At 40.6% G+C, this 13,443-nt stretch overlaps 2 protein-coding genes across 3 annotated transcripts in view; one reads left to right on the forward strand and one right to left on the reverse strand.

Moving 5' to 3' along the window:
• Nucleotides 1-19: 19 nt before the first annotated feature.
• Nucleotides 20-7,700, reverse strand: mrps7 (mitochondrial ribosomal protein S7). Its single transcript, XM_084329486.1, has 5 exons — nucleotides 7,624-7,700; nucleotides 5,488-5,679; nucleotides 4,144-4,207; nucleotides 3,178-3,345; nucleotides 20-1,391 (listed from the first exon to the last, which is right to left on the reverse strand). Exons 1-5 carry the CDS (start codon nucleotides 7,665-7,667, stop codon nucleotides 1,170-1,172), a joined length of 690 nt encoding a protein of 229 aa, XP_084185612.1. The 5' UTR covers nucleotides 7,668-7,700; the 3' UTR covers nucleotides 20-1,169.
• A 189-nt stretch (nucleotides 7,701-7,889) lies between these two features.
• Nucleotides 7,890-13,443, forward strand: part of gga3b (golgi associated, gamma adaptin ear containing, ARF binding protein 3b) — a gene marked incomplete at its 5' end in the record, with an annotated part of 43,617 nt that continues 38,063 nt past the window's right edge. For both annotated transcript variants that reach the window (XM_084329509.1, XM_084329510.1), the window contains 5 exons: nucleotides 7,890-7,956; nucleotides 11,464-11,548; nucleotides 11,635-11,710; nucleotides 12,104-12,202; nucleotides 12,833-12,956. In XM_084329509.1, the coding sequence (XP_084185635.1) occupies nucleotides 7,890-7,956; nucleotides 11,464-11,548; nucleotides 11,635-11,710; nucleotides 12,104-12,202; nucleotides 12,833-12,956 (451 nt within the window). The remainder of the gene's footprint in view (nucleotides 7,957-11,463; nucleotides 11,549-11,634; nucleotides 11,711-12,103; nucleotides 12,203-12,832; nucleotides 12,957-13,443) is intronic.

A 13,443-nucleotide genomic window follows, 5' to 3' on the forward strand; every position in this document is an offset into this window, starting at 1 on the left:
CTTTAACCAATGTTATTGTATTACTCTACTACAAGTAGGGTTGGGTACCGTTCACATTTGAACCGGTACTTTCATTATAAATAACTAACAAAATGTTTATTTCGGTTGTAAAACTAAACTAAAGTCTAAACCTCTCAATGTCAACATTGTTATCACACCACACAAACTAAAACCCCTCCCTACCTCCCTCTCCCAAACCGTTCCTACAACGATTTTTTTTTTATGTTGCATGATCATGTATACATTTATGTATTATTTAAGTTGAAATATCAACATTATCTGGCCATCCTCAGTAAATACTATCAAACTCCTGACCTCATCTGGTCTTTCCAATCCAATGTTTATGGTATTTAGTAAATGGTAAATGCAAAGTGCTTTACAACTTATGCCTCACATTCACCCATTCACTCAGACGGCGGAGGCGACCATGCAAGGTGCCAACCTGCTCATCAGGTTAAGTGTCTTGCTCAGGGAAACACTTAAGACGTGCTGCCAGGAGGAGCCGGAATCGAACCCGGGAACCTTCTGATTACCAGACGACCGCTCTACCTCCTGAGCCACCGTCGCCCCTATTTTACTTAATAGTTTGCTCAGATCTTGTTCCTTGACATTTTGTTTATTGCATACACATCAGTACAAAAACCGACCTATCTCAAGCCCCACCCTCTTTTCTTGATCCTCCAATGTTTGTCCGAGGGAAGCAACAGTTGTGATTGGAGGTTCAAGAAAAGAGGGTGTTGTATTGAGATGGGTCAATTCCCCATTCTACAGCAACTTTCATTGCATTGTCCTTTCACCAAAGGATGGTCAATGTACACTATTTACAATGTCAGTCATGTTATATTATTGAATATTTCTCATGACGTTTTGTGATTGGTGAATATTCTACAGCAAAAGGAAATCCCAGGTTTATCATAGAAAAATATTTGCACATCCCACATATAGACCAATACAGAAAAGCTCTGATAAAGGCAAGTATTTAGCCGAAAAGCCAGAAAATGTATAATGAAACGATTGTTTACTTTGATCTCGCTTAAACACTTCATTGGAATCCCCTTTCTGTCTGAAGTGCATTCCTCTTATCCCATCTTACAAAGATGAGAAGGACCTTTTTGGACTGATAGTAATGTCCTATTCATTGTTAACCGCAGGCTTTGGAAGCAGAAGAACTACCACCAGCGGTAGTGGGCGTAGGCCCGGTTGGATTCGGCCATCTTGTGGAGCTCGTGCTTCTTCTTGATGACGTTGCCCTCCTTGCCGAAGGCCGCCAGGAGCTCCTGGGAGAGTTTCTCGTACATGTGCATGCGTCGGTGCTTGTGTTCCCGGCACTCTGTAATCATCCACTTCATGGCCAGGAAGCGGCGGCGGGCTTCTGTCAGTGGGATGGGCACCTGTGGGACGACAGAGGTGAACACGAGACGTCATTATAACTGATTTATTTCAAGCCCCGCCCTCTTTTTTGTTTGTCTGAGGGAAGCAACCATTGTGATGGAAAGAAGGAAGGGTCATCACATCACTGTGTAGCGTGTGAACGCACATTGGTGCCAAGTGTGAAAACCCTCAGTTCTGCCGACATTGGACCTCATGATCGAAAGTGTAAGTAACTATCTAGTAGTTCGTAGGGCTGGGCGATATGGCCAAAAATGATATCGCGATAACAATATCATATCACTCGATATTCGATATTGTTATATAAGTTAAAAAAATATTATTTTATTTTTAAACAACAGATGTATGTTTATTTTGCAGCAATTCTTTGTCGTTGCCGCCATCTTTAGTGTTACATCCCCTCACACTCCAGTTCTCAGGCTGCAGCTGGTTTGAAAGCGAAAGTAAACAGGCTTCTCTGCTGGCTGTGGCACCAGGGGATTTGAACAGTTCTGGCTCTACTAGTTTCTTTTCCATCTTTTGGCACTTTTTTGGTGGACAAACCACCGCACATGTGCACCGTGACTCGTGACTGGAGTCTAGCTCTGCTAGCACACATAGCCTACTGTGTACAGACGGTTTCAAACTGTATTTTAAATTAGAAAGCAAACAAAATAAATGGACAAGAGAAAAATAAATCTCAATTTGGTCAGTATTGTCATTTGGACAAGCAAAGCCATTACTTTAAGTTGCAAGAAAGACAAGTCTGTCCACTGTCTCTGGTTTAAAAACTGCCCTGTTGCAGGTCACAAATAATTTATATATATATATATTTTTTTAAATACGATTATTTTTATATTATTATTATATTATATCGATTATTAAAATATATCGCGATAATTATCGTTATCGTTATATCGCCCAGCCCTAGTAGTTTGTACGACCAAATTCACAAAAGTCCTCCTCCGGATGCCTGAACATGTGAAACGGTGTTCATAAATGGCCAAAATGTTCTCAAAATGAAGAACGTCACTCATTCTTAAACATACAGAAACGCCACGCCAGCTCCTTATAAGGGAGAGAGAGAGGCTAAGCATTGCACTCCGGTTGTGCTGACCCCTGAGAAGACCGGGTGCACAGGCAGAGCGAAAGCAATTTGCGACTGATCAAAATTGTATTAGATTATTCAAATGTATTGTCATTATACAGCACAAGTACAATACAACGAAAATATAACATGCAAATGTAACATACAATGCACAAGTGATTAAACTGGGTATAGAATATATAAATACTACTGAGTAATAGTGCTCATCAGATGCATGTACAGAGTTGTAGTATTAATGTGTACATTGATAAATAAATAAAACCAAGAATAAATAATAATAGAGAACAAAACGGTATATGGAATATGAATACAGTCCATTCCACTATAGCTATATCCATGTGATTGGGTTTAGTTCTTATTTATTTATTCACTGTCATTTGCAGTGTTTGTGTAGCGCTTTTATTTATTTTCGGACATCACAATGCCTCGTTGAGTCATGACTATAAATGTAAAACATAATTGTTAATGATCAAAATAGTCGTATTTATTATTATTATAATTATTTAATTCCGAGAATGTCAATGATTTCTCCCAAATGAAGCCATTAATAAGAACATGGGCGCACACCAGTCTGTCCGACTTACGACTGCCTTTCCGAGTTCGTAAATCGAATCTCCGAAAATAAACCATTCGATCATGCCAAAATCATGCAGGGAACCATTTCCTTAAATCAGCCATTAAGATCGCTGCTTCTCACTGACCTGGTAGAACTTGCCACCTTTCTGTATGCTGGCCAGGCCAATGACAGGCTTACAGTTGTCCATAGCCTGGTGGAAGATGAGGTAGGGATTACATTCTATCGCCTCTTTCTCCCCCTCTGGGGTCTTGTGGTACTTTTCCACCTGCTTCCTCTTGATGTCCTCCATTGTCTAAGAAGGAAGACGTACAGAGGGTTATCAGCAGGCTGTTACTCTTATGTTATTAGCCACACAGTAAAGGGGTTTAGCTTTCAGACTTTATAGTGAGAGAGAGGGGTGTAAAAATAATCGACGCACCAAAATGAGAATGGAAATCAAATCGTATCGATCTGTAAAAATCACCACATGATATTAAATTGTAATGCTATGCGTGTATTAATTGAATTAATTTCTAAACAAAATGCTGTGAACTGATACATTCATGTAAGATTTTAAATGCATATATATATATTCAATTATTTCACATAATCTTTTTGTTATACCTATTAACACATATTTCAAGTCAAGTAATTTATTTATAGAGCACATTTAAAAGCTCGAGAGCCAACCAAAGTGCTGTACAGTACAGTCAAAGCATAAAATCAATGTCCTATAAAATACACAAATACAAAAAGGCACAACAGGACAGGACAGTACATTCAAAAAATAGGACAAGCGGATAGGGGAGCCCAAAGTACAGTATAGCACACCGGGGACAGAGGAGCACAAGAAGAGATACAAGAGGGAGGGGGCAGGATAAAATTGCATGGGAGTGTGTGGGTTAGGGTGTGGGAGAATCAGGATTAATCGAAGGCTAGGGAATAAAAGTGGGTTTTTAAACTGGCCTTAAATGTCTCCAGCGTAGGGGCAGATCGAACAGAAATCTAATTGAATTGGTCAAAATGGAAAACAAGATGCCTACAAATAATTTTTAAATAAATAAGTTTAGTTCTCAGACTTCATGGTGGTCAGAATGTGTTTTGCTCTTGCCTGTGACATGATGTCTTTGGCCAAAAGCTTGTCTCCGTCCTTCATCATCATGGTCACAAATTTACTGCAAAACAAAAGACAAACAGAAATCAGAGGATAATATGCATATTCTCAAATGTACAGATTCAAGTGAACAGCCGGTCAGTGAGTGTGATTAAGTTCACAGAAATATGTTATTATTCGGGATACTCAATTCCAATTTTCACCCTTGTTTACAATCCTCTCATATCTCAATTTATAAGCGAATATCCTGGTTATGAGGACCCAAATAAATAAATAACTTGGATATATGAATATTAGCTGAGATATGGAGGCATGTACTGATTTGATTTGATTTGATATTTTTTATTTTCGTGTCTTACATACAGATGTATGCCCAGCCCATATGGGCTTACAAGACACATAACAATAAGTATATAATAATATACTTTACCAATTACTTAACAAATGACATAGACCAAGATGGCCAAAAAAAAAATACAAGAAAATACAATAAAACGTAATATAACACAAGCTGTACTCAATGTAAATAAACAGAAAAACAAGGTGAATTCAAATACAATTATATAGGATACAGTGTGTTTTGTCTCAGGTGCCATGCCTTCTCCAAAAATCCTGCAAAACCGAAGATGTCCTCCACAAAAACAAAAAAACTCAACATACAGCTCTCAGACTGCCAAAACAAATCTGGGTTTACAATTTGAATTTTTTCAAATAAAGCCCTCCTCAAAGTGGTGTACAAAGGGCAATAAAAAACAAAATGATATTCATCCTCCACCACTCCCAGATCACACAGAACACACAACCGCTCCTCCTCAGGTTTACCCTGGAATCTACCCACTTCCACAGCCAATGGCAGGGTGCCAGACCTCAACTGGGCACACAGAGACCTCCGTCTTCTCTTTAAGTTTAACATTACATAAGGTTCAGTAAAATACTCATTTTTAATTGCAATATATTTTCTAAGTTTACTACTGTATATTGTGCTGTTGCAATATGAATTTCTCCATATTGTGATAAGAAGTTACAGTGTAAGTTCAGTTTTGCTGGTATTATTGCAGTATTTCATTCAGGTTTTGACTAAAAACATCTACTTCAAATATCTCAACAATTTGTTTTGTTTTATTGACTGCAATTGTTTAGTGAAGCCAACTACTACAAAGATAACCTGGGTGAAATTGCTTCGTAATATGGACCCCTGGATATATGAAGATACATATGAATACCTTATCCTTAAACAATCCTAACCTGTCAGGATCTGAGATATTAAACTGAAACCGAAAACTCTGAACACACTCCGGAAGACTAGACCCTGGTGATGAATGGAGGTGGGATGTGTGTCACCTCAACACTGGGTCGTGAAATAGGGAGCTGGAGACGCTGTTGGCTGCTGCCTTGATGGGCCTGACGGCTTTTAGCTCACGCTGCTCCTTCTCCTCAGCAGTAAGTTCCGTCTCTGGGACACCATAGGCCTCCTTCCTGATCTCTGGCTCCATGTAGTAAGGGTTGTACCTGCTCCATCTCAACAGGAACACCCTGGAGTGTGTGGAAGAGAGAATGGGGTTCGACATCGTCGAATTGTTATTTAACTCATAGCAAGTCCCTATGTGAGGTCCAGTTGTTATTGTACCACGTCTACTAGTAATTTTACAAATATTTTTTGTAAGCTGAAGTGAATGAATGAATGAAAACTTTATTTAACAGATTGCAGAATGGGTACAATACAGTATGGCTCAATACACACAATTGTTAAGGGGATGCAGACCAGAGAAAGACGTTTGTCTTGTTTACATCAGGGCCCCCCATTTTCAATTCATAGTGAATCATCATGTTTCTGATTCTATACTGAAAAACGTTCTGTGACTGATTAGCCAGACACTATCCCATTTCGTGACTGTGATGCACGCCTATGTGCTTTGTATTCAAAAGATCAAATGGATTGTGACAATATTGTCACAAGGAAAGATGAAATTACCTACCTGGGTTCCATCCTAGAGGCTAATCTTTCCTGTGACAAAATGGCATCCAATGTAATAAAAAAAGTCAATCAACGAACTCGATTCTTGTACCGGATCTCCTCCCTGGTAAACAAGAATACCCTGAAGACTCTGGCAGGAGCACTCATTCAAGGGTACTACGACTATGCTTGCACCTCATGGTACCAAAGCACCTCAAAGGCACTAAAAACCAAATTACAAACATCTCAAAACAAACTAGTCAGACTACTGCTTGACCTGACTCCTAGAACCCACCTCACCCCTGCACACTTTGCCAACCTAGGATGGCTTAGAGTAGACGACAGAGTACAGCAACTTGCAATGGGCCTGGTCTACAAGATACACTACACGACCAAGGTACCCATGTACATGTCAAAATACTTCCCAAAGGTCAGTGAATACCACGATCACAACACCAGAGGGAGCTCCACAAATCATGTAAAACCCAGATTCGGCTCAAACAAGGGACTAAACACGTTTCGCAATTATGCCACAACAATGTGGAACGCCCTACCCAAAGCTGTAAAGGAATGTAAATCACTACCCACCTTCAAAAACACTCTCAAAGAACACCTACGGGAGACTGCAATTCAAAACTGGCCCCTACAAATGTCCTAACCCAGTTGTACAATAAAGACCAAGCATGGCTATTCCAATGTACAGCCCCACCCAACCCCACCCCACCTACCCAACCTCCTCCAATGTACAGTTTCCATGTCAAATGTATGTCAGTATTCCAATGTACAGTGTCCCCCCCCCCCCCCACCTCCAATGTACAGCCCCACCCCACCTACCCAACCTCCCCCAATGCACAGTTTCTATGTCAAATGTATATACTCTTCTTCTGGATTTTTTTTGTATCACAAACAGTACTGTATTTGAAAATCTGGTATGTCATAAATGTATAGATGTAGCAGTACTGTCTATCTGTATGTCATGTGTGTCATATGATGAATTGAAAATGGGGGACCCTGATGGAAACAAGACGAAAGTCTTTCTCAGGTCTGCATCCTCTTAACAATTGTATGTATTGAGCTGTACTGTACTGTACCCATTCTGCAATCTGTTAATAAACTTTTCAATCAATCAATCAATGCACATGTCTCCTTCACAAGCACCTGCATTTATTAGTAGTACTAGTCTAGCTAGTTGTGTGTTACCATGCTGAAATGATAGCAGCTCCAGTTACCCGATATTTTGATTATAAGTGTTATGAAACTGTGTTCGCGGATCGCTTGTACAAATAGGCCTTTGCTTTTATTCAAAATAGTTTTTGTAGCTGAAATACAGTTCGCTGTGTAACTTAGGGAACGTTAATCATAGCCAATTGCCTAGAGAATCTCGGCTCGAGATATTCCATCACTCCTGGCTTAAACTCTGTATAATACATGGTCTATCTAGACCAATACGACAACAACTGTAAAATAATAACATGGATAGTTTCTTCTCGTGGCGCTGATAAAAAAAAAGACTAAGTATTTACCTCGGTGTCCAAGGTTTCAGTAAACCTGTGATGGAGGCAGCCATCTTGAAAATGTGATCGTGTTGTCAAAGAGGACCCCTCATGTTGTCTATCAGATGCCTTCTGGGAAAGATGTATTTTTTTTGTTGCTTTGGGACCAGCATTAATTTTGTATATCATGGTCAAATATAATTTAATGAAATTATAATCGCCGTCTATAATTTATGTAAATAATAATCCCGAGAGAGCAGTCATTCATGACTCTCGCGCACACGCACACATTGGTGATGACATCACGCGATGTTTTCAGTGCTATGGCGTACCAGGAAGGGGAGTCGCTAGAATCCTGGCTCAGTGAGTGAATAATCTTGTTTTATCAATTAATTAATGGAGGTAAATAGCTGCGTGCGTTACAATGAATGACTGGGCAACGCTGTAGTCTCTTTGCGAGTTGTCGTGCTGTTGGTGACCCTGCAGGGAGCCGGAGTCGAGGCTCTAGAGTACATCTTAATAGGCGAGCTTCAAGTCTCTACACCCGGCCATGGGGAGACGTGACTGACGAGCACAGAGTTGATGTCGAGAGATGTGAAGCCTGAGTTTATTACTACTGATGAGAGGGGTTTATATTCTATCTTCTTGCGGACACCAGATAGTTACAGAGAGGAGAGGGAAAGTGGCAACAAGCCACAGTGCATTGTCAGGTTCATCACGATACCTCCAATGTTGTACAGTTGCTTCCCCTTCGGATGTATATATATTTTTTTATGATCTATTTTCCCCACACAGTACTGTATATTTTTGTATGTCATAAATGTCTTGATGAATTGAAAATGGAGGACCCTGATGTAAACAAGACGAAAGTCTTTTTCTGGTCTGCATCCTCTTAGCAGATGTGTGTATTGAGCCGTACTGTATTACTGTACCCATTCTGCAATAAAGTTTTCAATCAATCAATCAAGACACACACACACACACACATATAATCTTTATTTATGTCCACATAAATACAATGTCTAGGACACGCATATTATCAGTGCAATTGGACATTGTGGGTTATTATGTTACATTCATGCCCAAGTTGGCAATGGCAACCAAAGTTACACATAGGATGATGACCCAGACAAGTAGCATACAGCTCATGGGTACAGATAGCAGCGTCTTCTCCAAATTGCCAATAATAGCTGACACTGAGCAATATCTTGCTAACTGTTTGGCCATCGGAAGATCGGCCATCTGAAGGCCTCTAACAAACACCCAACTTATGAACATGAATGAATGAATGAATGAAAACTTTATTAACAGATTGCAGAATGGGTACAGTACAGTACAGCTCAATACATACAATTGTTAAGGGGATGCAGACCAGAGAAAGACTTTCGTCTTGTTTACATCAGGGTCCCCCATTTTCAATTCATCGTAACATATATGACATACATGACATACAGATAGACAGTACTGCTCCATCTATACATTTATGACATACCAGATTTGCAATTACAGTACTGTTTGTGATACAAAAAGAGTCCAGAAAGAAAAGAGTATGTACATTAGGCGTGTAAACTGTACATTGGATTGGGTAGGTGGGGGTGGGGGGGACTGTACATTGGAGGTGGTTGGGTGGGTGGGTGGGGGGGGGGGTTCGTTAGGAGTGGGGGGGGGGGGGGGGTTGGGTAGGAGGGGTGGGTGGGGGACACTGTACAACTGTACAAACAACACTGTACATTGGATTATTGACAAGACCATACTTGGTAATTTACTGTACATTGGAGGGGGTTGTGTTCGGACATTTACAGGGGCCAGTTTCGGGTTGCAGTCTCCCTTAGGTGTTTTTTGAGAGTGTTTTTGAAAGTGGGTAGTGATTCACATTCCTTTACAGCTTTGGGTAGGGCGTTCCACATTGATGTGGCATAATTGCGAAACGTGTTTAGTCCCTTGTTTGAGCCGAATCTGGGTTTAACATGATTTGTGGAGCTCCCTCTGGTGTTGTGATCGTGGTATTCACTGACCTTTGGGAAGTATTTTGTCATGTACATGGGTACCTTGGTCGTGTAGTGTATCTTGTAGACCAGGCCCATTGCAAGTTGCTGTACTCTGTCGTCTACTCTAAGCCATCCTAGGTTGTCAAAGTGGGCAGGGGTGAGGTGGGTTCTAGGAGTAAGGTCAAGCAGTAGTCTGACCAGTTTGTTTTGAGATGTTTGTAATTTTGTTTTTAGCGCCTTTGAGGTGCTTTGGTACCATGAGGTGCAAGCATAGTCGTAGTACCCTTGAATGAGTGCTCCTGCTAGAGTCTTCAGGGTATTCTTGTTTACCAGTGAGGAGATCCGGTACAAGAATCGAGTTCGTTGGTTGACTTTTTTTTATTACATTGGATGCCATTTTGTCCCAGGCCCAGGCTTCCAAATATGAACTAAACGTTTACAGTTGTAGCCCAGTTGTGATATGGTATGCTCTAACAGTTGATACTTCAACATTTTGGTTGTAAAGGCTTCTTCTAGAGTAGACTGTAGTCAAACGTACAGCCAACTTCTAGAATGAGAACCTCTCTGTTATTCTCATGACGGGGTGTTTGCTGAAATATCAGAGAACAGTGAATTGTCACTACACAGATCCACAATCCTATCATGCCTATCATGCCTACAAATGTAGAGCCCTCTGTATGCATGACAACCATTGAGGATGTGAGTGAGACATGGTTTCTGTTGTCTGTTCGTGACCCTGGTGTATGCAGTGTGGGCTATGACTAACAGGGAGCATGGAACGGTTGAGCTTCGATGGTAAAACCTGTAGCCTAGCTTTTAAAGTGAAGATGATGATGCTCTCATCAATAGCTAAAACATTTTTAAACAGCATGCGAGACAGAGTGGTCAGCGGCAGGGATTGATTGATTGATTGATTGATTGACATTTTTATTAACAGATTGCAGAATGGGTACAGTACAGTACAGCTCAATACATACAATTGTTAAGGGGATGCAGACCAGAGAAAGACTTTCGTCTTGTTTACATCAGGGTCCCCCATTTTCAATTCATCATAACATATATGACACACACGACATACAGATAGACAGTACTGCTACATCTATACATTTATGAGTCTGACATACCAGATTTGCAAATACAGTACTGTTTGTTGTGATACAAAAAGTGTCCAGAAAAGAGTGCATATACATTTGACGTAGAAACTGTACATTGGAGGAGGTTGGGTAGGTGGGGGGGGGGGGGACACTGCACACTGTGCATTGGAATACTGACAAGGCCATACTTGGTCATTTTACTGTACAACTGGGTTAGGACATTTGTAGGGGCCAGTTTCGAATTGCAGTGTCCTGTAGGTGTTCTTTGAGAGTGTTTTTGAAGAGGGAGACAAGCAAGCTTCCCTTGCAGTTTAAGCTCATTCCAGCAGTTCATGCCACGTTCCACAGATGTCAATGGTGGCTTTCACAGAGATGGTAGGGTCAGAGATGATCTCAGAAACATTAACAGCGTCAGAGCCCGGCCCCACCCACTCTAGGGCCATGTTGGACCAGCCGTATATGTTATTCAGGTCTGGCCAGTGTCAGACCACACCCCGAATCCGGGGGCACGGCTGTCCAGCTTTCCACTTGGTTTCGTCCTGTAACCTAGGAAGTTTGGATCCGACCGGACCCACACGCCAGGGGGACCTTGCATCTCTGCACGTCTAAGAACAGAGATGCCCTGGCCTGCACACATATACACACACACACACACACACACACAGGCAACCAGTCTCATGAAATGAGGAATTGTGCATTCGCCCAGAGGCCAAGCTGCTCATATTGTATTTTAAACACATCGCCTCTCCTTGAAAAGTGCTAAAAGCATGTCTTTGTGTAATTGACAGATAAAGCCACCCATCCGACAAACAGACAGGAGGACTGGGAGTACATCATAGGCTTCTGTGACCAGATCAACAAGGAGCTGGAAGGGTAGGTGGAATGTAATTCTAACATTAAAAAAACATTTCATGGCAAGAATGAGTCGCCATCATCTAATGTCTGACTTTTCCATGCAGTCCCCAGATAGCCGTGAAATTGCTTGTGCACAAAATCCACTCTCCACAAGAATGGGAGGCACTACAAGCTCTAACGGTAAGGATTGTGTCACTGTCTTACTGATGTGCTCTGTTTATCCATCATCTGTTAAAGGGGCACAGTGCTGATTTATTTTGTACATCGTCTCACACATGTCCAAAAACTCGAAACAGTTTTGTATACATTCATTTAGTTTGACAGAGTAAATTAGTTTGATTATGGCCCCCAGTGATGTAATCGGGGACATTGAATCCTTGTGTTGTGTTAATTACTGCTCCATGAAATTATGTTACATGGTGATTACAAACTACAGTAAACTAATGTGTGCAAAACTGTTTAGGATATGTGTGAGATTATATGCAAAATAAATGCATTGTTTTTTGGCAAAGTGCCCGTTTAAGGAGACCGTTGGGCTTTAATCTTCCATTTTCCCATCTGTCTGCCCTACAGGTGTTGGAGGCGTGCATGAAGAACTGCGGGAGAAGGTTTCACAACGAAATAGGGAAATACCGGTTTCTGAATGAGCTGATCAAGGTCGTGTCTCCGAAGGTGAGCAGACACTGCAATGGTATATGTCTTAAAATGTACAGTTTAAACTTTATATACTATACATTTTAAGTACAGTTTTATGTACAGTTTAAAATGTACAGTGTATACCGTTGTGTTGTAGTACAGTGTGTGTGTGTATTGTTTATGCTGTGTTGTATACATCCGATACAATGTGCAACGTGATGCTGTGTGGTGCTCAGTGGGTGGAGTAGGGCACTACTGTCTAGTGCTGAATTTCCCTCGGGATAAATAAAGGATTTATATTCTACCATACAACTCTGCCAGGGTTATGGGTTTGATCCTCATTGGGCCAACCACACTAAAAACCTATGCTCTCTTTGTGCTTTAAAGGAACACACCGACATTATGGGAAATGCACTTACCATCTTCTCCAGAGTCAAACAAGACGATGGATACCAATTTCCTCTCTGGGCTAGTGGTCTGTATCCGCTTCCATTCATTTGTGCTGTGCTAGGCTAGCTTGCAGCCAGATAGCGTTCTACTCAACGCTCGAGAGGAAATTAGTATCTTATCTTCTTGTCTGACTCTGGATTACCCGCTCTACAGAGTGGCATAGCTGTATGTCACATGTTATGTTCACTGCTGTGTGTGGTTTCCTCTTGATTCCAGTACATGGGCGACAGTGTGCCGGACAAGGTAAAGACCAAGATCATTGAGATGCTGTACAGCTGGACGGTGGCCTTCCCCAGCGAGGCCAAGGTCAGCGAAGCCTACCAGACCTTGAGGAGACAGGGTGGGTGCTTCTCTTCTACTGTGTTGATAACTGTTGTCTTGATAACTCTCTTTCAATAATGTTTTTATTAGGGATGTCCGATATTATCGGCCGATATTGGCATTAAATGTGATATCGGAAAATATCTATCGGTTTTCAAAAGAAAATACAATTTTTTTTTTTTAAGTAAGTAAGTAAGAACAAATTCTGATTTTATTTATTGGACAATATCGGTATATCGGTATCGGTAAAAAAGCCAATATCGAGCATCCATAGTTTTTATAGATGATTTTTCTTACAAAGCGTATACATTTAAACTTACTTATACATTTACAATAATATTAAAATCAAGAAAGTAGACATTCAAATAAAAACTAAAAAGACAAATAAGACAAATATAAATGAATGAACAAAGAAATACAATTAAAATAAATATTATTGTAAAATAATTATTATATAAAATAAAAACAAGAAATCTTTTGTAAAAATATACTGTAAATATTTGCAT

This window comes from Notolepis coatsorum (genome assembly GCF_963971535.1).
Source record: "Notolepis coatsorum genome assembly, chromosome: 14".
NCBI lineage: Eukaryota > Metazoa > Chordata > Actinopteri > Aulopiformes > Paralepididae > Notolepis > Notolepis coatsorum.

What these genes read in the sequence shown, in the direction of transcription:
- mrps7 (XM_084329486.1), bottom strand. Translation starts at nt 7,667, where the DNA reads ATGGCTGCCTCCATCACAGGTTTACTGAAACCTTGGACACCGAG. An exon ending in CTGAAACCTTGGACACCGAG is followed by an intron (nt 5,680 to 7,623) that starts GTAAATACTTAG and finishes CACACACTCCAG; the next exon opens with GGTGTTCCTGTTGAGATGGA. An exon ending in AAGGTGGCAAGTTCTACCAG is followed by an intron (nt 1,392 to 3,177) that starts GTCAGTGAGAAG and finishes GTCGTCCCACAG; the next exon opens with GTGCCCATCCCACTGACAGA.